The sequence below is a fragment of the Primulina tabacum genome, chromosome 16 (assembly GCF_025594145.1).
Source record: "Primulina tabacum isolate GXHZ01 chromosome 16, ASM2559414v2, whole genome shotgun sequence".
NCBI classification, from domain to species: domain Eukaryota; kingdom Viridiplantae; phylum Streptophyta; class Magnoliopsida; order Lamiales; family Gesneriaceae; genus Primulina; species Primulina tabacum.
The window spans coordinates 32,421,467-32,445,707 of NC_134565.1; the positions used below are offsets into that span (position 1 = coordinate 32,421,467).

Below are 24,241 nucleotides of genomic sequence, written 5' to 3' on the forward strand. Positions count from 1 at the left end.
TTATGGGTAGTAGGTTGGTTAAATATGAGTTGTAACTCACACATGCAACGACATTCATAAAATATCTTACATTAGCAAGTAGAATTTTTCGCATATATTCAAATCCAAGATTTATAGCCTCAAGTATTTAGATTCTTAGAGTGTGGGTATCAATTGAGCTACTAGTCTATATTGACTCGTCAGTTTTGTCGACATGACAGAGAATTATGGAAGATAATATTGGGACAAAAAATCATAAAATATACTATTTTGAGTTTTCTTTTCTTTGTTTGTTTGTTTATTTATTTTTGAAAAAAATTATTAGGGTGTTTTCAACCCTTTCCCTGGAGTCAGAAAGAAAAAAAAAAAAACCCATTCCCTGAAGTCCAACACCGAGTTCATCTTTTTTTCAGGACATAAGACAAGGTAAGAATTCACGTAGTAAAAGAAATTACACTAGGTATAAGGTTTTTTGTTGTTTGAGATTTGAGATAATGTTGTCAGTTATAATGTCATAGTTAAGCATGTAAATCATAAATTAAATTAGAATATGTTTTTTTTGAAACGGTCTTACAAATTTTTATTTGTGAGACGAGCTAATCTTGTTTTTATTTACAATAAAATGTAATATTTTTGAGATAAAAATAATATTTTTTTATGAAGTGATTCAAATATAATATCTGTATCACGAAATTGACACATGAGAGTGTCTCACAAAATTGAGTTTTGTGATTAAAGTATTAGATTTCGCCAATGAACAAATAAATACTATATGAATCAGTATGAAATCTATCAAAGTAAAAAAAAAAACAGACACCAAACATGGAGTAGATATGTATGAGAATCGAAGTGATAGGATTTTTCAAATATATATTATGATTTACCCTTATTTATTCACACGCATACACCTTCAAGCAGTTATCGTGATTACCTTAACTTGTTTTGTTTGGCGACTTCAGTATATCAATTATCTACGGAATAAATTAATATGATATCAATTAATAAAATAGGTATCTTGTGATACGATCTCACGAATTTTTATCTGTAAGACGAGTCAATCCTACTGGTATTCACAATAAAAAATAATACTCTTAGCATAAAAAATAATATTTTTTCATGAATGACTCAAATAAGATATCCGTTTCATAAAATACGACCCGTGAGACCGTCTAACACAAGTTTTTGTCCCAATTAATATTTTGCATAAATAATTTATTTCCATCTGTGTTCCAAGGACTCAGAAGAAATTGAATTGTGATGATGCCATGATATGGTTGATGCACAATAATCGGCCCAAACAAGTCGCAATTTGATTAATTAAAGCAGTGTGAAATCTTTGTTCTGTGTTATTTGTCGAAGGCTTAAAACCTCTTTGTATTTGTGCATAGTCGCCCGATGGACAAATATTAAAATCGAATTTACAGATACATTTTAGTCCACATAATTTTTTTATTTGGGAAAAAATTATTTCTAATACTTTTTAAAAACAATTAAATTGACGTGTCACTTCGAATAAAAGTATATTCATTTAATTAATCTAATTATTTGTATTACAATCAATCAAAATTTGACAAAAACTTGTGTGATACAGTATCACGGGTCGTATTTTGTGAGACGAATCTCTTATTTGGGTCCTTCATGAAAAAATATTACTTTTTATGCTAAAAGTATTACTTTTTATTGTGAATATCGGTAGAATTGACCCGTATCACAGATAAAAATTCGTGAGAACGTTTTACAAGAGAGCTACTATCAAAATTTAGCCAAATAGTTAAGTTAGATATACTATATACTAGTGGACTGACGCACACGTTACGTGCTTATACAATATTTTTCATAATTATAAAAAATAGTGAGAGACTACACTGCAATTTTGATATATGAATTAAAAATAAAGAAAAGAATAAAAAAAACTCATATATATATATATATGTATGTATGTATATTGTCAAACATTTTAATTTTATATAATATAAAAAGAATTTTATTTAATTGGTGACCTAAATTCACCTCAGCTCCACCCCTCTGGTCGTCCTTCAACTCACCGGCAAAAATGTCAACTTCAAGCTCCACCACTGCGACCCAACCCAATCCATCATCCGACTCGATTGACCCGATTTTCCAGTCTCATCCGATTGCTACCTTTCTCTGTCCTCCGGCCGCCGCGTCTCCGCCTGAAGCTGCCGTCCTTCACTCTCCCTTCCTCCATGACAGTATTCTCCCTGGTCCTCCTCACATACTTCATGGTCGTATCCGGTATCGTCTACGACGTAATTGTCGAGCCACCGGGCATCGGATCCACCCAGGATCGCTTCACTGGGTCGGTTCGACCTGTGGTCTTCCTTCCGGGCCGGGTGAATGGCCAGTACATCATCGAGGGTCTCTCGTCGGGGTTCATGTTTGTTCTGGGAGGCATCGGAATCGTGCTGTTGGATCTGGCGCTGGATAAGAACAGGGCGAAGAGCGTGAAGGTGTCTTACGCGTCAACTGGGGTTGCTTTTGTTGTGATTTCTTATGTTATGAGTATGCTTTTTATTCGCATTAAGATCCCGGCATATCTTCGGTGATTTACAGTTTTATTATGAGAAAAATTAGCTTCTGTTATTTTTGGGGGTTTATAATTGTAATGCGCTGAGAATTGGATGATGGAGAAACCCTTTTGTTTCACTGTTATTTCTTAGCTCTATCACGATTTAGAAGTAAAGGAAAAGGCCTAAACAATTCAGTGCAGATGCTTAATTTTTTGAATGCTTGGGAACCTGTTGCCGAAATGTGTGATTTTCCTTTTCGTCCCCAAGTAAAGTTAGTTCTAATCTTGTTATGGATGAACCACATTTTATTTGTAATTCTTGCTTGTAATTGAAACAAAAAACTTTGTATTTTGAAGTAGAAATCATTAAGTAATGTAGATTAGATGCAGAGTATGTTTGTGTGATAAGTGAGCACCTTCGTCTGTCATAAGGTGAATATTAGAAATTCTACATTGTTTGCGTGACACACATCCTTGTTGGATTTACTCGAGCGTTTCGCTTTACCAAGTCCTTGCTTATAAGTTTATCGTTTATTGTTTTAATGCCTATTTAGAGCTGGGCTCCTGTTACATGGTGAATATTTATCTGATACTGAACTTGTTCTTAGCTATAGCGATTCCTGAAGTGTCTTTATTACATAGACCACATAAAAGTCTGCTGTTTGCCTGTAAAACGTTGGCCATGATTCATGTTGTGTGGAGAAACAGTTGAGGCTCCAAAGGGACTTTTGAATGTGTTTTACTAGCAAAGAGTGTCCAGTAGGATTGAAGATAAACATAAAAAGTCTTTTGTTGGGATATCTGCTTCTGGGGTTTATGGAATAATTTAGGTTGTGTCGTATCTGCTTATTCCAAAGCACTATTATGTTTAGGGAAGTTCGCACTCGGTCAAGAACGGACTACAAGGGTCAGCTACCCAGCTAGCTAGACCTGTATGACAAGATTTGCTTGAGTTTGTGGGGACGTTCGTTACTATACTCTTGAAGATACGCTAATGTACTAATAACATAGAGCATATATGTGATCAAGTGAATGACTAGGTATTTGATGTGGACCTTAACTGTTTATCATGTCTTTATTTGATTCAATAAATTTAGAACATGCTCCCAAGGGTGACAATGACGTTGAAAGACATCCTAGAATTTCTCGTGGAAATGATTTTGCATCCGAGCACATGGTTCTTCAAATTGGATGCTACAGAAATTTTATCTTCGCAGGCCTTGGCATTCTCTTTATGGTAAAGACAGAGAAGGCCGTGACGCCATATCTGTTTTTTGCTAGTATTAAACTTAAAGCATACGGGTGGCCATTTGTTTACTTGATCTCATTCAGTTTTCTCTTGTGATTTATTTGTTCCAATTTTCTTTATCTTGCTATACAGGTATTGGGTTTTTCGGGTTTCATAATTTTAAGAGAATTTTAACTTGTACATCCTTGTTGGTATGCCTAAATATGGGACCTAACTGTGATCCTTCATTGATTTCCTTGTGGCTTTAGATGATGATTTGTGAAACCATTATTGATGTAGGTCGTATAAAATACCCGTTCATTGATATCATAAAAATTCATCTATCCAAGCACAACTTAAAATTTAAAAGATATATAAGATAAATTTTGATATAAAGCTTGAAGAGTTGAATTGTAATAAAAGATGCCTAACACTATATTTTCTTGCGGAAGATCCGTGGCCCGTCCCAATTTGCACTACACCAAAAGGTCTTAATTGGCTCTTTTTCGTCTTCGTTGATCATACATACTTTGTGATGCATTGTTATTGATTAAATTATATAAAATATTTTATTTTTCAAATTTTTTATCGTTGTTTCACAAATATCACTTACTAATATATTTATGAAATTCCTTTAAAAAATATATTTATGAAATTAAATTTCTAAATTTTATTATTTTGCTTTTTTTTTTTAATTCTATTATTTAAGATTATTTTAAGAGTATGTCTCATGTGAGACGGTCTCACGAATCTTTATCTGTGAGACAGGTCAATTCTACTGATATTCACAATAAAAAGTAATATTTTTAATATAAAAAATAATATTTTTTTCATGGATGATCCAAATAATAGATTCGTCTCACAAAATATGACCCCTGAGATTGTCTCACACAAGTTTTTATCTTATTTTAAATATTGGAGATGGAGAGTCTGGAAACGTGTCATACTGACTTAAAGCGTGTTTGGTTTCATTTTTCTTTTCAAGTGTTTTTTTTTAGCTTAATGTGTGTGTGTTTTTAGTAAAAGTGTCTTTGTGTTTGGATAATTAGATAAGAAAAACTTCTTTAATTAATAAAAATTTATCATTTGGGATTTTGGAAAATCACTCATTTAGTTTAATTAAGTGTTTAAATCACTACAAACCCATCCGAACACTTATAATTATAAAAACATTTTTTTAATTAAAAAAATATACTTTTCTTTCTTAATTACTCTAGTTTTTTAATCTAAATGGCTCTCCGATAGGGGTGAGCATTCGGTCGATTCGGTTATCGAATGAATCGAATTAACCATACTCGAATCGAACCGAAAAATTTAGCAATAATCGAACCGATCGAATTAATTTTTATAACCGATGAAAACTTAAACTCACAGAGTGGTTTTATACTACCGAATTAAAAAATAATAAGAATAATAATAATTATATTATTTGATTTGCTAAAAATCTCTTTGCAACAGTTTCCCAATTCAATGGAGGAACAACAGAGCCAGAAAGCTCACAGCTCCGGCGAAGCATTTTTTCAATGCGCTGCCGTGTTCTTCCCATACCTTCTTCCCGTCGAACTAGCATCAATTTCGTCGACCTGTAATACCTTGTACCAAATCGCGAAGCTAGTAACCGCGAGAAGAACCTCGGATGCTTCCAGAAACTTCGAGAACGTTCCAATCCCTTTTCTCAATCCCATAGCGGGCGATTCGCAACCATACCCTTACTTTCTCTACACCCCAACGCAGGTTCTCCAGATGAAGCCCGACTTACGCCAGCCATGGGGCTCCGACAATGAATCGCAAATGTGTCAGGGACATACTCGACCCGACCCGTTTCTTTTCCGGGTCGAGGGTGGAATTGATTGTGGATGTGTTGATAAGGGTGGGATTTGTGATAATTGTCCTTGTACGGAGTGTGGTCCAAGTTGTATGTGTGACTTTGGATGTGGGAACAGGATGACTCAGGGAGGGGTGTCCGTTAAATTGAAGATTGTGAAAGATGATAGAAAGGGTTGGGGTTTGTATGCTGCTGAGTTGATTCCTGAGGGAAAGTTTGTGTGTGAATATACAGGTAAATTAGATTTTGAAGTTGATTTTTTTTATAGGCCGATGTTTAAAAGATGTTGATCTAATGTTCTTGAACTTGAAGGTGAAATTATCTCTACCAAAGAATCTAGACAACGACAGCAGAAATATGATGAACTTGCATCAAATGGATGCTTGACCCCCGCTCTGTTGGTTGTGAAGGAGCATTTTCCATCTGGGAATGTATGCATTAGGATCAACATTGATGCAACAAGAATCGAGAACGTTGCACGATTCATTAATCACTCTTGCGATGGCGGAAATCTTGACACGGTGATTGTACGAAGTACTGGGTCTTTGTTGTCTCGTGTTTGCTTCTTTGCTTTGAGAGAAATTCAGGAGAATGAAGAAATTTCATTTAGTTATGGATGTTTTAGGCTCAAACCAAATGGCCAACGATGTTTTTGTGATACTTCTTATTGTACTGGATTTCTTCCATCAGAACATACTTGAACATATACAAATTTACACAAAATAATCTTTTGTTGTGTGCAATAATCCATTTGGAAGTTAGTTTAACTTTGTTTGACTGTGCATACCTTGTTATATGTGAACGAAGAATGAAACACGATCTATCTTTGTTCTTACTAGCTATTTTCTGGTGATGATTATTTACCATGTAAGAAATTGAAACACAAAAGGTTATTTCGTGTTTAACTGTAGATGTTCGGGTGTGTTGTGATGGTAGGAACTCGGCACAAGAGAAGCACTACATAAATATTGTCGGGTGTTTGACCTAAGCCTAAAACTTTCGTAACTAAAAGAAAGAGCTCTTCATTTTTCTGAATTTCTTTGGAAGCAAAGAAACCCAGAACTGTGCACGATCTATGTGTCAAGATTTCCACCATCGCAAGGATGGTTGATGAATTTTGCAACGTTCTTGACTCTTGTTACATCGATGTTGTCATAATGCATGTGTTTCCAGATAGAAGATGTTTTTTCGAAACCAACAAAGAAAGCCACAATAATTTGGTCTTAGAAGATGGAACTTGGAAGCATCATCCAGCCCGTACGTCATGCTGTATCTAATCTTGCTAATAATTTTTTTGATGAAAATTTTGTTATGTTGTATTTTCTTATGAGAAATGCCAATCTCTACGCAAAGAGAGATTCAACAAAATCAATATCTTTTTGTCAATCAACATATCCACTAACATGAAAAAGCAAAATGATACCAGCATCACTTGGCATACCAGTTTATAACCTCATTTTTTCCTTTGTTATTCTGAAACAAACTTTCATAAGTGCTGAAACATCAAATATCTGGCACAAAAAGTAGAGATTACAATCTGGTTGGTCGAGGCTTTTAACTGAAAAGAAGAAGCGCCTGTTACATCCATTATTTGATACTGCGCTTTAAGCGTGCAGATTTCAGAGATAGAGTTGGAGAGCTCTCACTGCTTTGGGAATCACCCCTCCATGCATCCTGAACCTGAGAAGCAAATTGCAAATTCCATAGAACATCTTCAATGGAAGGTCTATCAGCTGGATCCTTTGTCAAACATCTACAGCATAGCTCCATCATTGTTTTCAATGATTCACCCGAGCACAAGTTTCTAATCGCTGGATCAACTATGCTGTTTCTTGATGTATCATCCGCTATTTGTTAGTTTTGCGGCCCACGTGCCACATTATTATTAAATATCTAATTTATGGTTTAATAGATAATACTTATTATTAAATGAATAAGAAGGATATCATAGGACCTTCCTTTCAACTCACTGGAAGTTGAATTGATCAGAGTGGTTTTATACTACTAACACACGTTGATAGAATGTGTCATTTTATCCGATTTACGTGAAACTGTCCTCTCTCTCCCTATAAGAGAGGAGCACATATATCATAATCTATCACTCAAGAGAAAGCTCTGTGACTCGAGAATTAGGAAAGAGAGGGAAATCGTTTTCTACAATTGTGCAGCAGAAGGAATCTATGGCAAACAAAGGTTAGTAATTAATTATTTTTGTAACTAATGGAATGTGATTATTATGAAGTTCTATGATCTATATATATGTCGAATTATATGTGTTTGAATTATAATTTGTCATGAATCATGTTAAATTTTACATGTGATATCAGAGCTTTCACTTGAGTGATGGATTGTGATATCTGTGCTCCTCTTTTATAGGGAGAGAGAGGACCGTTTCACTTAAATCAGATAAAATGACACGTTCTATCTACGTGTGTTAGTAGTATAAAACCACTCTGACCAATTAGATATTAAAATATTAATTAAATATCTAATAATAATGTGACACGTGGGCCACAAAACTAACACTATTATGCTGGCTTGGAACTGCATAACGTGAAAAAAAAGTATCACTAATTATTAGATGAGTTCCGTGCATCATTTGGTGCTTTGGGATTAAGAATGAAAAATGAACTGTAGTTTAGTTCAGTGAGTACCTGTTCTTTTAGAAACTCCACTTCGTATCTGGAATATATGGGCTTCCCTGAGATGATTTCTAGTAGCATCACTCCAAAGTCATAACTACCCAACTTGTTTTGATGCTTTTCCCTGAAAATCAATTAATAATAAGAAATAAATATTGAAGAGACTATTTTCATGAAGAAGCATTTTCTTAATGACTTCGTATTTGAATGTCATACATTCACTTGTACTTATGATAACAAACCTTGCATTCTTGGCCTCCTTGGATCCAAGGAAATTTTGGAGACGATCCTGTCAAATCGAGTAGATTTAGACTGTCAGGTTGTGCAAAGATGATGTGAAGATACAAATTTGGAAAGCTATATTTATTTGTACTTTTTCCGTGTTTTCTGCTAGCAAAGGCAGGTTGTAGCTGCTGATTTTGCGGCTAGGGTTCTGATCCAGTAAAACATCTGTTATTTTCAGATTATCGGAAAAGACACCCGGCATAATTCCTGTGTGAAGGAACTGGATACCCTTTGCTACTCCTGTAGCAGCCGCTATTCGCTGAGCCCAGGTAAGCTTCTGCTCGCGTGTCTGCCAAAAATGACAATGAACTGTGGCTGTTATGTTTATTAATATTTAGCTCTTAACATAAAAACACAGACGGATTCACAAGAATTACGTGTAATAGTTTACCTGATATCCAGCTGCTTAGATTTCCATTTGGCACATATTCAAAGACAAGAATTATCCTGCTCACAGTTGAATCATCCAAATAATACTCAAAGCAGTGCCCAAGAGCACTAACCAGATTGCAATGCCTTAACTTTGAGATCATTTCAATATGATGCATCAAGTACTGCGTGCTGTGGCTTTTCTTCAATTTCAGGCATAGAATTGCCACATTGGAGCCATCCCTTAGTTGACCTCTGTACATCTGAGTCCATGTAGAGGAAGGTCATCACCAACGATGCTGATCATTATTTTAGATTTTGAATTGAAAAGATGTTCATTTCTTTCATACGGAAACCAAAAGCAAGTACCTGACCGTGAGATCCTTCTCCCATCGAAGTCGATGTACCAAAATTTTTGGTTCCCTCCTCAAGCTCTTTCAGTGAAAAGGTCCGGCCGGCAGGAAGGGAGGCCAAGTGCTCCTACTTTCATGGCTTGAGTTATGTATCCTATGAGGAATAAACATATAAAATTAATTAAATCAATAAACTTTCCGGCTAAAAAAAAGATATAGAAAAGAGAGAAATCGCACTTGCATCTTTAAGCAACTTTGAGGTGTATACCGCTGTTACATTTTCTGATACAAGTCTAGGAGGAGATTTTTGTTTTTCGTTCTTGGCAAGAAAATTTCTTGCAACCAGAAATATCGCACCAGCTAAAATGGTTGCCCCAACAACTCCACCAGATATGCCTAAAGCAAGAATAACTTTGAAAGTTTTTTTCCTCTTCTCGGGATGAGGTAAAATTCCAACAGCTAAAGCCTCATTCTTACACACAGAAATTGGGTTTTGAGTTTGATCTCCTGTTGACAAACAATTTCCGGCATACAACACAACCCTTTTTCTTGATCCCGACAACAAGCACCTGGGCAATTTTCCAGTCAACAGATTAGTAGTCAAGTTCACAAAACTAAGTTCGTTACTGCAAGGTAGGTTTTCAACAAGCATGCCTGTGAATTTGTTTTGTGCTAGATCGAGAAAAGTGAGACGTGGCAGAGATAGCAAAGATACTGGAAATGGTCTGACGAATCTGTTGGAGGAAATGATCAAAGATACTTTCTCTGGAATCCTAAAAGTGAACTTGTTGTTCCTAAGCACAATGCTCTTGATATTGTCGTAAACCACAGGAAATAGAGGGCCGGGAGCATTGTTTTCCAAGTCTAGCCCCGGAAGATTTGTCAACCCACCCCCGGCACTTCGCCAGAAAATTTGTTATTTGACAATGCAAGAACTCTGAGGTCCCCCAAGTTCCTCAATGAATGTGGCAAAGTTCCATTTAAAGAATTGTTCCTCGTGCTCAAAACAACCAAAGATGAAAGTGTACCTATCCCATCTGGCATCCGACCAGTGAGGTTATTGCTATCGAGTATTAAACTTTGAAGCCTTGTCATTGATGATATACTTGGCGATATGCTGCCTTGAAAGAAATTTGGAAGTTAAGTTTAGTAATTCCGAGGAGGATGAGTTAGTGAATTCACCGGGCAATGGTCCCAATAAACCAATCGTAGGACTTCCAAGCCTGGAATCTTAGCAAGCGTGGCAACAAAAGAATCGATAGAGAAATTCTCATGTAATCGAGGAGGCCCTGTTTCTCCCACAATATGCAGCTGAGTTATGTTCTCTTCATAACAAACAACGGTAAGATTCAACGATGGCTCACTATCTCAGAAATATGTGCCCTTGTTCCGGCTATTCAAAGAGGGTGGAAAACCAAGAAGCTGTCGAACATTTAGAAGGGCTTGGATTTGGGATGATTCAAATTTCTTCAATTCACAATTGAATTCTTTTTTTTTAAATATATATATATATAATTCTTTATTATAAAAATATCAATAAAAATCGTATAAATTAATTGTTTTTCAATCATTTATTGCAGTTCACCTATATTGAGATTAATGATATATCTTTTTTTTTAGAATTATCATTTTTAAGATTAATTGTTTTCAATCAAATTATATTCAGCACAACTTCGTTGTATGAATCGTGTGATGGAATCAAGATATTAAATCATTTGATGGTACCGATGTCAAATCTTTGAATGTTTTTTATTTTTTCAAGATATTTAGATTTAAATTTGAAATTAAAAGTGAAATTTATATTTTCAAGAAATTTAATTTTAAAACTGAAATTTAAAAAAAAAATTATATGTTTTACGATAATTTTATTAATTTTTATACTTTAATTAATTACATATTAATTACCTATTATCAAATATTTCAAATTATGTTCTCCAATAGATATTAAAACTTCGAAAAGAAATTTTGAAAAGACAATCCATTTTATTGTTAATTGAAAATTGTAATATTATTAAATATATTATGAAATAAGTTTTTTTTTTAATTTCCTAATTTAGTAAAAATTTTGGCGAGAACTTATTAAATATAATAGACAACTTTGTTTATATATATATATGGATAAAGATGTTGTTACTCCTCTTATTAAAACAAGACAATATTTAATAGAAGATTATGTAATGTCAATTATATTATAAATTTTTAAATGATAATTTCTTTTTTTATTTTTTCCCTCTTGCCTATTCATTTTCTCCCCCATCATTTCTTGTAGGGTTTTTCCCTACTCCATTATAGTCTTTAGATATGATTAAATTCTCGACAAGTTGACTATTTGTGGGAATTGTTGTTGGATGGGTGAAAAACGGTGTTTCCGGAATATTTCCATTATATATGCTTCAATTATTTTCTTCGACTCTAATGAAATAGCATGTTATTATCATATCAGTTGAAAATAACCTATAAATAACTGTATCATAAATGTAAATAATCTATTTATAGCACCCCCAATATATTTCATCATATTTTAAAACATTAATGGAATTTCCACAAGCCTATGACGTTGTTTATTGGGAGACTTGTTTTTAAATTTCCATAACAGTTGTATTTGTGTTCAATCTCTGTCGAAAAAAAAAAAATATTGTACAGTCTCTGGTTCACAAAAAAATGGTTTTCCACTATCTAGGCCCACATGTGTTTTTCAGATGAAATTTCATATAAAACATTGAAAATGTTGAGCATATATATGATATTTGAGTGTTAACTATTTTAGATCGGATACAAAAAATAAAATTTCGAGTATAAAATTAGAATAAGTGTATATATATATATATATATATATATACCAACACCTGTTACTCTTGTTTTCAATTCAAATATTATATATCAATATCATAACTGAAAGAGCTTATTCTAAAAAATCATATATTAGTATCAATTTTTAAAAATTTTGTACCAATTTTCATCCAAAAAAGACACTCATCAATGATAAAATATTTGTTATACATATTTGAGTACTGAAAAATAATATATTAGTATCGGATCCGAAATATTTTGTACTCGAATGTCACATATTGGTATCATATTTTCAATCTTTTGTGCCGATTTTTAGCCGGAAAAAACGTTTCATTAATATCTATACTTGATATACATATTCGAGCGCTGAGAAATCATATATTAGTGTCATATATGAAATATTTGTAATCAAATATCATATATTATTACCAAATCTTTAATTTTTTGTACCAAATTTTATTCGAGAAAACAATTGGAGTCCCGTGAGTGTAGATTTTTTTTTTGTGAATCAGATATTGCATAAATTGTTTTGGTCTTATATGAACTAAACACAAATACAACTATATCGTTGAGAATTTATTGATTATTTACTTTTGTTTATAATTCTTGGCTTCAGACTTTGTTACTAAACGATTGCCACGATTAAAAATTTCCAACATGATGGAAATTATAGCTGCTTCAAATAAGCAATAATTTGGTAATCCGTAATCCTAAAAGTATTCATTATTCAATTTATTCGTGTTTGAAACAAAAAACAATAAAATGACATCGAAAGTCTTTTTTTTCCTCTGATTTTCGCGTAAACGTGAGCAATTTAGATTAAAAATGAGTTGAGATGCCTCTCCTCGCCTAATTGCCAAAAATCTTTGGAGAGCCTTTTAAACTTGGACCATGTCGATCAAATATACCAAAATTGAGTATGGTCCCCATGTATAGTACAATATTCCCACTTCCAAGTTTCACCACTCCAAATAAAAATCCATGATTATTATGGAGAATTCTCAATTCCACAATGAGAGAAATTAAGATATAAAAAAGTATTTGTAAGAAGTATACGTTCAGCTTACATTATGTTTTATCTTATACAAATACCGAGCACGTCTAGTTGAACATGAATGATACAGATATTTCATTATAATATAAGTAAAGAAACGATGATCTGAAAGGATTTCATGTATTACAAATCAGTTAGTATAAGTACAAAATTAAATTAATGGCTTTAATCTTGATTTGGCTTCAATCTTGATTTGGCTTCAATCTTGTTCTTAACATTTGATTTTGATATGAATCTTCATTAACTTTTAATATATAAGCAAGGTTTCACAATTCACAGCCATTTAGTATATATATATATATATATATATATATATTAACAATAACATGCTTAGTTAATTAAAAGCAGAACTTAAACTGATTATATATATATATATATTTTGTTAAGTATTAGTTTATTCTTGAAATTTTTTGAAGCTAAATATGCAATTTGGTTTTGTATTTTAATTTATGCTTCCAACGGAACATTTTTGGACATATATAATCCGTGGATTAAATTAATTTTACTGTAAAATTTAATATAATTAAAATTAATACTTGAATTTGAGTACATTAATAAACACATTATATATATTATTTCGGCATTTTGTTCTACAAAAGATTAAAACATTTTAAAGGCACCATCGGGACCGTACACTTGTCATGCATCTCTGCCTTTCAGGAAAGGACGAAAAATAACTAGTCCGTGCGTTGTACAATCTGCATTCTGTTGTGTACCTGAAACCTCTGAAATGAAAATGGGGTTTATCTTAAAAACCCTATAAACCCTAGTCTCGAAAGCCGTCACTGAAATTCCAAAATTCAGAACTGTAAGCATAAGCGTGTTTTGAGGGGGAAAAAGAAACACATAATGGAAATTGATCGAACTGATGAAGGAGCTCCAGGAAGAACTGGGACTCTGCGGAAGCTGGCAGCGAGGGGTTCCTTACGAACGTCAATAGGAAAGCTTTCAGGCTCATCGAGAATCCTACCCTCGCAGAAGGATTTTCATTTTTATAACAATTTTCCGGAATTCAAGAACCTTGTTAGAGAAATCAGCGAAAAGTCGAAAAATCTGTTGATAAAAATTGGGGCATCGGAAGATTTGTTAGGAAAGGCGGTTATGTTCCCGCCTGATGAAAAGATGGAATTGGATGATGATGTGGCGAACGACTGGCTTGAAAATGTGAATGACGATATTTTTGAAAAGTTTGATGTGTCACTGGAGGAGTTCAAGAGGTTGCGGAAGAACCAAGAGGAGAGTGGTATCAGGAAGACGAGAGTTAATGCTGTTGATGATGATTCCGATAGTGGGTTTCAGATGGTTTATGGGAAGAAGAATAAGAAAAAGTTTTCAAGTTTGGATGCGAATGTGGAAGAATTCAGAGTGAAGAGTCAAGAAGTGAGGGTAGCAGAAAAGGTGAAGCCTAAGGTTCCATTTCACGTACCTACGATACCCAGGCCGCAAGATGAGTACAAAATAATTGTAAATAATTTGAATCAGCCGTTCGAGCACGTCTGGTTGGATAGGAGTGAAGATGGGTCTACCTTCGTACATTACCTGGTTAGATACTGGTTTTCATTTGTCGATCTTTCTTCTGTTCGTATTTTTCTGGGTTTTGTTTGTTTCTTGTTTTGTTCTTACTTGTCAAGGTTATGCTTGTGTTCTTGCCTTGCCTTAGAGTTTGGTGTCTTGGTGATGATTGTTGTGTTTACGTGATTACAAGAAAATCGGATTGGATTACTGAGGTTATTTATCTATTGGCTATTATAAGTTCTTGTTTGCTTTTGCCGTTATTCTTCTCAGTTTCATTTCAATCGATCCTCCATCATATCATCTGCCTTACCAAAGTGACAACCCTCATTTGTTTAATTTAATGTTAGAAATTTTTCTAAGATTGAATGTGTCTGGCTGATGACAATGTTTCTGAATATATTGAATGCTCTTCTGAAAATTTTGGCAGAGTAAACGAGCCTTCTGAAATCATTCTCTGCACAACATGTATCTATCTCTCTGCTCAAACTTGGGTATGGAAATGGTCACGAAATGCATATATTGACTTTAGCTTCTCTCTGATTGTTTGATTAGATGTTTCTCATAGGTTATTACATGTTTTAATCGTACCATATGATAAGAAATATATAAAAATCTTTAATGGTGCTTACTGTTAACTTAATTTTCTCCTATATTAACAGGAAAAGCTCTCTGTCCTTGACTTTGTTGATAAAAATGACAGCACTGCGGAGCCTATTAAACCTCCTCCAATAGAACTTACCCCATTCAAACTTGTTGAAGATGTGAATGAGTTGAGACGGCTGGCTTCAAAATTGTCTAGCGTGGAGGAATTTGCGGTAAACTATGTCCTGTTTATTGATAATACACATGGGTACACGCACACGCACACGCGCACGCGCACACACATGTATTGATATATTGATTTGACGTTGTATACATCAATTATTGGTTCATATAATTGTCCGGGGTGTAGAGGCTTCGTCGTAGTTGATAATCTATGGTGCCTTTCTTCATGGTTAGCTATTGAGAGCTGCTTTCCAATTTTTGTGCTAAAGTTGTTTTCACCCATGTCTGGAATCACATCTCCTGCCAGACTAACCAAATGCCAAAGCTCCCCCAAATGTTTTAGTTTGTTTAAAGCACTATCATGAATTTGTCTCACCTTTGAGTTAGACACATGCCCCAAAAGGAGAAACATCTAGGCTATAACGGTTGAACTGGACAATTTTTTGTTCTTATTGCACCCTCCACTATGTTCTCAAATGCATGAGACAACACTTGCTCAGATGTCCAGGCTTCATGTTCTTAAAGTCGTGATGTATGAAGTATCTTGGTTTTGTTATGTTTATCGATCACTTTCATATTCATGGTGGTGGGTCTGAAATTAGTGTATACCAAATTATATTATATTTAGAATTCTCAAGGTCTTCAGATAAGACCTAGTTAGTAGAAATCTTTGTTGGCGCATTTGTGATCATGTGATTTTTATTGTAAGAGAGGGTCTTTAGTTTCCTACAGATACCTGCCTAATGTGTCAATTCAGTACTGAACACGTCACTTCAACTACATCTATTGATATCGAGTTATTGACATTTTCTTGAGCTCTCCTTATCTCTGCCTGCATATATATGCATTGTTTATTTGTTAATATGTTTATCACTTCTCCTGTAATAAGCTTGGTGTAACTCATAGCTGGGGGTTTGTAGTTTGAGCTCAAGGTCTTTTATTTGCCTTATGAGTGAGACAGTTTCTTCGAAAACCCAAAAATATAATTAGTCCATGTTTTGAATATATGCTTTGTTCTATCAGAATATTTGAACTTAGTTTATGATCAATAACTTGCTATTTTAAAGCAGCTTAGATCATCGTCTGGTTTTTCCCCTGTCAGTCCTGTAAAACCGTACCATGGTCCATGGTATGTATTTTCTTATGTGGTGATAGTTGCTATAAATTTCTAAAAGTCTTGTGTTGCATTATTACGATGGTTGGTACAATTTCAGGAGATATCCAATGGAACCCACAAAAGTGTGTGCTCTTCTATTTGCACCTGGAGAGTTTGATACTCGAGTTTCTTAAGGTTATTTCTGTGAGTTATTGTGTTTTTGTTGTTTACGTGTGCAACTATTTTGCAGGTTGATTTGGAGCATAACCATTACAGGTCTTTTCAAGGCTTGACGTGCTTGATGCAAATTTCCACAAGAACTGAGGATTTTGTGATTGACACACTGAAACTCCGGGTTCACGTTGGTCCTTATCTCAGACCTGTATTCAAAGACCCAACTAAGAGAAAGGTGAGTTTTCTGATTGTTGTGGATAATTGGGATCACGTTGGCTTCTCTAAATCAGCATAATTGTTGCGTTGATTAGGTCATGCATGGAGCAGATCGTGACATTCTATGGCTTCAACGGGACTTCAGCATATATGTCTGCAACATGTTTGACACAGGACAGGTCTTCGAATTGAAACCCATTTGTGTAGATGATGTTGCATAAATGAATTATTTTGCTACGCTAAGCATTTGAACACACCTAAATCCCAAATTATTCAAGCTTCTACATGTCGTATTTCTTAACATCGTGGAGCGTGACATAATTCATTTTACTCAATTGAACAATTTGAAGATTTCTATATGCACTCACATTGTGACATTTTTGGGCATGTTTCTGTATGTTAAATGAATTTTTTCCATGTTTTCTCTTCTGATATCATTGAAAATAGATTTCTGTATTAATGACATTTAAACACAACTGTTAAAGTTATCACACTTCTTTATCTGATTCTGATCTCGATTATATTTGTTCTTCGCTGACAGGCCTCGAGGGTATTGAAATTGGAACGTAACAGCCTGGAGTACCTGCTGAATCATTATTGTGGAGTTGCAGCAAACAAAGAGTATGATCTCTCCCTGTAATAAAAAATCCAGTAATATGGTGGTCCATATAATTTAACAGACATGATGTTTCTGCCCCTTGTGTAAAAGCATTAACTACGCACTACCGCCCTTGTAATTGGAGTGGCATAATCCTTTCTCCATGTGGGAGAGGCCAGGGTTCAGACCCTGATAACAACAAAACCCCCTACCCTCATGTAAAAATAGAGAAGCACTGACTACCCTCATGTAAAAATAGAGAAGCACTGACTATTAGTACTGGAACTGGTGGAACTCCTAGGAAAAGTTATAAAGAAATGGAAGAACAGAAGGAAAGAGTATAGTTAGAAGCGGATTACTGGATTAACCAGCTACTTTCTGCAGATACCAGAATGCAGATTGGAGACTACGCCCACTTCCCCGTGAGATGATTGCGTAAGTTTCTTCTTAAACTCATGCTCTGTTATATTTTTTATGAATTTATTAATTTATTTATGATGTTGCATGTGAATTTGTACATAAGAATCCTCTTGTTGACTTTCTGTTGATAGTATTCTCTCTGTTATTTAATGCAATATAGGGACTTTGTTTTGCTCACGTACTTGTGAGGTTGTCATAACTATGCGTGTGGAGGACTGAATGTTTAATTCTAATAGAGTGTAAAATATGGTTGTCTCCTGTCTCGAAATTTGAGTTACACAACTAGTACCCTACTGCTTTTAAACCAACATGAGAGTGCCGAATTGACACTTTTATGATTAGATGATTTAGTTTTGAGGCTTTGATACACTTCCTGTGTCGTACACATGCATATGTTATTTTTTTGACCCGGGGTAGTTAGCAGGTGAATCAAGTTTAGTAGATGAGATAGTTGAAGGTGGGGATGAAGGACTGTGAATTGATTGTGTAGTAACATGAAGCATTAAAGTTAGACAACCAAGAATCACGGGACTTTAAATTTTTAAGATTTTAGTTGTTACTTTGCAGTCATCTTCATGTCAATTTATGATTTGTGTTTTACAGATATGCCAGAGAAGATACACATTATTTGCTGTACATTTATGACTTGCTGAGGCAAAAGTTGCTAATGTCAGCTGCTGAATCTGAAAATTCCGATCCTCCTCTAACTGAGGCAAGCACTTTAAATTCATTTTTCGTTGGAATTTGGTTTCAAGTATTTAATCAGAATTGTGACTTCGACTCTAAAACTATAAAAGATGAAACTTTAAAATGCTTCCTAATTTCAAAGGTGAATTTTTTCAGATCCAAAATACCACCTAATTTCAAAGCTGACTGGAGAAAACTTTTTGAAATAAAACATTGAAGTTCTTTCGTAAAATTATAGTCAGCAAGGTGCGAGGACTGGTATGATCAGACTAAAGAAAAACTAGTCCAATCTGGATATCCACACTTAATATTGTGACATGTTTAATCTTAAAACCTGATTATATACCCCTTAGATTCACCTTGGCTCCTCCCTGCTGTTAGGGATATCCAATCAACTTGAGAGTTTAATGTGAGTGGTGGCATATAATACCAGTGTCCTAATATTCAAGTCTCCTGTGCGTTGGGGAGCAATCTTTACACAATTTCCAATTTTGCTACCACGCATAAAATTAGTGACGGAAGGTGATCCTGGTTGACTGGAGCTCAATCTTTTCGAACATAACATAGTTTACATTAATTTTAGAACTCATGAATCAAAATTCAAGCCTTTAATTGTTTAATAATTTAATAATTAATCATCGTTTCTTATTTTTATAATTTTATTTATTATCTATCAAAGTCCTGATTCCTAAACTTAATCATTAGAGTAATACTAAAAATTGTTTCTATACATTTTTACATATTTTTATATTATAATAATGTAGTTTTCAATTCTTTAATATGTATTGGATATAATTTTAATTAATTTTTTTTTAAACTTTGTTAAAATATCTAGAAACATGATGATTAGACATATTTACTTTGTGCTGTCATTATAGCTAGTACCTTTAATGTTCTCTTAACCGAATTTTGTTGTGGAAAAATTTATGTTCAGTTCTCTTGCTTACATACCTCGAAACTCGAAAGTATATTTTACTTTTTTGTGGAGAAAAATATGTTCAGTTCTCTTACTTATATACCTGCAGAAGGTATGCTAACCAAATAAATGGGCTATAGAATTTAATGCATGACTAAACACTTGTTGCAACTGACAATTATGTGGTATTTCGGCAGGTCTATAAACGGAGTTATGATATATGCTGTCAACTCTATGAAAAGGAGCTTCTGACTGATGACTCGTACCTTTACATTTATGGGTATTGCTCCACTTGTCAGTTTGTGGCAATATTTAGTCATGGACCTTGTTGTCCATAGGTCAAACAAATTGCGTTCTTGGCCTGTGTTCGCTTCTACTCATCTGCTTTTCTGATTTTTTGGTTTAAAAATGATGATGCAGGTTACAGGATGCTGAGCTCAACACTAAGCAGCTAGCTGTTGTTTCTGTGAGTAAATTTATTCATTCCTGTCTTTTTTCCTATATACATTTTTTTTATTCATGTCTGTCTTTCCCTGGCCTGTATACAATTTTTACATGATGTTTGTTTGCGTTGTTTATTTTGCCTTTGGGTTGGTTATTACCCATTTGTTTAGACTGCTTCAGTCGCTATGCAAGCTATTGGGAATTTCGACAAGCAAACGATTTCTATCCATTGTTCTCAGTTCTCTTTTCCTGGATATTTTGTCGTATTCGCATACTTACAAAGGTGGACATATGTGAGGGTAAATCTGGGCTCTTGCCCAGCAGGTTCGATTGGAACTTTTGTTAGAGTTTCAAGCTTGTGCTGTCATTTGAGTAAAAAAGTTCATCTTACATCTAATTAAACACTATATGGACGCTCGCTATGTCTGTGTCTAAATATCATATATTCATGTAATAAAAAATATATATCATATATTAACTTGTTATTCAATTAATTATTTTAAATCGCTAATTTAAGTATTTAGAAATGAATTCATTATTTAAATTTAAAATTTTTAGGATTGATTCGTATTTTATGATGGAAATTTTTAACGATACATAGTACAATTTTAGCAACTCTTGAATGGCATGTAGGGACTCTATGAATGGAGGGATGCTGTTGCTCGCGCTGAGGATGAGAGCACTGGATATATTTTACCGAAAAGGACTCTTCTCGAACTCGGTACTTGCTAGCTTTTCCAAATTTAACTACTTCCAGTATTTCTAGGTTTTCCGATGTATTTTTTTCATACTGTTTTCTCTGCCTCCTCACCCATTGCATATTCTTCTTCCTTTATGCTTGTTGATTAAAAGCTAAACAGATGCCTGTCACTGCCAGCAAATTACGTCATGTTTTGAGATCTAAGCACCCATACATTGAACAAAATATTGCTTCTGTTGTTAGTGTAATAAAATATGCCATCCGAAATGCTTCTGCATTTGAGGAAGCCGTTGAACATCTTAAAGCGAGGCGATTGGAAATGGTATGTATTTTATGAATTATCCTATCTTCTCTTTTATTTTCTGTCTACAGCTAGCTTACTTGTCTCCGTGAACTCACTAATTGCTGGTCGAAAGGGGAAAATTATCTACATTTTGACATAGTCTCTCTCGAGTTTTGTGGAGAGCATTACTTCCGGTATCTCATATTCTCATCACAATGAAAAATAAAGTTTTTATAAACTCTCAGGAAACTAGCTCGTGGAATTACTTGTGCCCGCTTATCTATCGTCTTTTGTTGTTTGCTTCTAGGACACAAAAATATTTTGACATTTAAATTGACAAAAAACCAAGCGTCATGTGGGTTGAGTCTAGAGGACATGATAAAATTTGTGAGCGCGAGGATGAGGAATAACAATCTACCACAATGAACAGCATAAACGCACCAGGAAGCATGTTAGCTGATTATTTTACTTAAAGTTGCTTTCAAGTTTGTTCTGCAAGTGTGGAAGCATCTTACATCTCATTCTCAAATATAGATATGCTTGTTGTAAATTTTTAGTGGATTGTATTTATTGCAGCCACTAGATAAGTGGTCCCTTCTTCTTCTTTGGTTTATAAAATTATATGTAAATTTTCTCGAACCTTTGTAGCTTGATATGTGGTATTGGGTCAGATAGGCTCAATAAAGTTCTCTTTGGAGGTCTATGTCTGGCCTCTCTCATCCATAACCATTTGCTTTCACTAATATGTTATGTAATGCTTTCATTTGATAACAATATCATTTGTTGCAGGTAAGTGAAGAAAATTCTTTGGCTGCAAACGATTCTGAATTGTCACCTCCAGCAGCTCCTGAAGTAATAAAAATTTCCGATGAAGTTGAAATAAAACATAGCTATTTACCTAATGACCGCGAAGATGCCACCTCAATATCTTCGGTTCAACACGTGAACGAGTCTCGTGTCGTTGAAAGTTCTAATGCTACAATCAGTACAAACGAGCTGAAATCTGCTCACTACTCTTATGAGAGTAATGAGAATGAAAAAAGTGAGACAGATGGTTGTGCTGCTACCGTTCCTAGAGAAACATTGCATGAATCTGGCCATCCTGTAGATACAGCTACAGATATGAAATTGTCACCAGCCGTAAGCTACTTTTCTGTTTCTTGCCATTGCATAGTCTTCTGGTTCCTGTGTATGATATTCATGTAAAAACTGTAAACTTATCAGCACATGCTGACCAGACCGTCCTATGTTCCTCAAATAAAATCCCCCGTTATTATTGATTAGAAGAAGTCAAAGATCATGTTTCAGTTCATTCTTGCCGTAAAATTGCTGTCAGAGCATTATTGTCCCTTGACTGCTAAAAACACCTCTAGTCTAGCAAATTGACTTGCTTTACCTTAGGCTGCAGCAACTGTTCCGACGCTGGAAAAGCCAAGCCGAGCTTTTGGGGCATTGTTTGGCAATCCAGCAAAGCGGAAGTATAATCCTGATAAAATAGTGAGTTTCATTGTGAAGTTTGACAATTCCTGATTGACTAAATTCGTTTACTTTTCTTTTCTTCTTCTCAAGATTAAAGTTAGTTACTTGGCTTTAGGAACAACAAGACACTAAACTGGAGCAAATAAAGTCAACAGTGAGTCTCCCATTCCATATATTTTCAGGCAGGGATGAACGATTTCAATCATCCGTTCAGGAATCTCCCTCAATAACTGAAGTTCCACCACACATGGAAGAAGTCCCAGCACCAGCTACTGTTTCAACCACTGAAGACATTATTAATCTCGGTGATGATTCAGACATAGAAGAATCTGCAAAAAAGAACCCCGATTCTACATCCAACCATGACATAAACCACCCAGCAAACAACATAGCAGGTTATGCATCAGAGATTGATGATGGAGATGAGCCCATGTCAATGTCCGATCTATCCTCAAGCTTCCAAAAGTTCTTTGCTTCACAAGAGCAACCTAAGAGTTCAGAAACGGTGGAAAAATTCCAACCCTCCCGGGATTTTGAACCGTTCAATTATGCAGCTGCTCAAGAGCAGGTAAAATTTGGGGATGTTCACAGGACGCAAACGGAAGAAAACAAAGATAATACTAGGAGTAGGCTTAAAAGAGATGGGAAAAAGAGTTCTGTGACAATTCAACCACAGAATGGTGAAGAAAAAACAGATGTTCTTCCACAGGGTAGAAGGCGGCAGGCTTTTCCAGCATCCGGGAATCGCAGTGCTACTTTCCGTTAAATAGATGGACGACCGATCTCTTATACGCATATAGTTTACATCAGTTCCGGGTTTAGTATATCATCTGAATTTTAATTCTACTGCGAAACATTGTGATTCATCTAATTTTTAATCCATAAATTCAATATTTTTTTCCTTTTAATATACTTTACCTTTGCTGATTCTTCTGAAAAAATACACGTACTTTTTCATTTATGCACGAGGCTTCTCCTCCAAGGCCATGTTTGGTTCATGGGAACCCTCCTAATCAAGCGTTTGGTACGATTTTTATTTAACCAACTCAATCCCTCCTATAAATGATTAAGTTATATTAGGTAGATTAAAATAATACTTACTCATCCCCTAGCATTATTTATCTCACTTTTAATCCATCATATTTTTTCAATTTTATCCTTTTCCTAAATCCAAACTCACCACCACTTCCTTCCACCGACCGCTCACCGCCAACCTCTACCGTCGGCCGACCGCCCACCGCCGTCGACTGTCGCCGCCTCCTCCGTCCGACCGCCGCCGCCACTTCCGGCCTACCACCGCCGTCGCTTCCAGCCGACCACCCCCGCCGCTTTCGGCGGACCGCCGCCACCGCTTCCGGTCGACCGCCACCACCGGCCGACCGTCGCCCCCCGCCGACACACTAATAGAAGGGTAATTTTGTCAATTCATCAAAAAATTATTAAATATCACATTCTTATCCATCATACCAATTATAATATTATTTTATCATTATATATTAATTTTCTACTTCAATAATTCTTTTTATCATTTCTCTCTTAATCATTTCATTATTCTATCCTCAAAACCAAACGCAGCCCAAATATCGAGTTGATAAATATAATTTAATTTTTAAATTATTTGATTTAATCCAAAATTTAATTTTATTCTCATTGAAAACTAATATATATTTCTTTGCACATCTACTTGTATATTTCTTTTAACAAATTATTATCAAATAACTGAATTTTCATTTTTAATTTTTTAACATAAATTAATTTTGTAAGATTTCAGTTCATGTAATCATTCTCCAAATATATTTAAATCAAGTTAATCAAGGGCTACTTGAAAAAAAATGATGTCAAATATTATCTTTTTAGTAAATAAATTGTAAATTATTTTTCTTTGAGAAAGTA

General features: G+C 34.6%; 2 protein-coding genes and 2 pseudogenes across 2 annotated transcripts; 3 read left to right on the top strand and 1 right to left on the bottom strand.

Moving 5' to 3' along the window:
• Positions 1-1,959: 1,959 nt before the first annotated feature.
• LOC142530033 (uncharacterized) lies at positions 1,960-2,700 on the top strand (annotated as a pseudogene).
• A 2,467-nt stretch (positions 2,701-5,167) lies between these two features.
• On the top strand, positions 5,168-6,290 carry LOC142528876 (histone-lysine N-methyltransferase SUVR3). Its single transcript, XM_075634134.1, has 2 exons — positions 5,168-5,796; positions 5,875-6,290. The coding sequence occupies exons 1-2, from the start codon at positions 5,208-5,210 to the stop codon at positions 6,261-6,263; spliced, it is 978 nt and encodes a 325-aa protein (XP_075490249.1). The 5' UTR covers positions 5,168-5,207; the 3' UTR covers positions 6,264-6,290.
• Positions 6,291-6,681: 391 nt separating this feature from the next.
• Positions 6,682-13,871, bottom strand: LOC142529347 (putative inactive leucine-rich repeat receptor-like protein kinase At3g03770; annotated as a pseudogene).
• Positions 13,751-23,298, top strand: LOC142528584 (protein RRP6-like 2). The gene is made up of 14 exons (XM_075633628.1): positions 13,751-14,597; positions 15,230-15,385; positions 16,682-16,840; positions 16,917-17,000; positions 17,363-17,442; positions 17,804-17,854; positions 18,443-18,551; positions 19,640-19,722; positions 19,863-19,908; positions 20,520-20,607; positions 20,739-20,908; positions 21,659-22,009; positions 22,271-22,366; positions 22,464-23,298. The coding sequence occupies exons 1-14, from the start codon at positions 13,905-13,907 to the stop codon at positions 23,112-23,114; spliced, it is 2,817 nt and encodes a 938-aa protein (XP_075489743.1). The 5' UTR covers positions 13,751-13,904; the 3' UTR covers positions 23,115-23,298.
• The last annotated feature ends 943 nt before the right edge of the window (positions 23,299-24,241 follow it).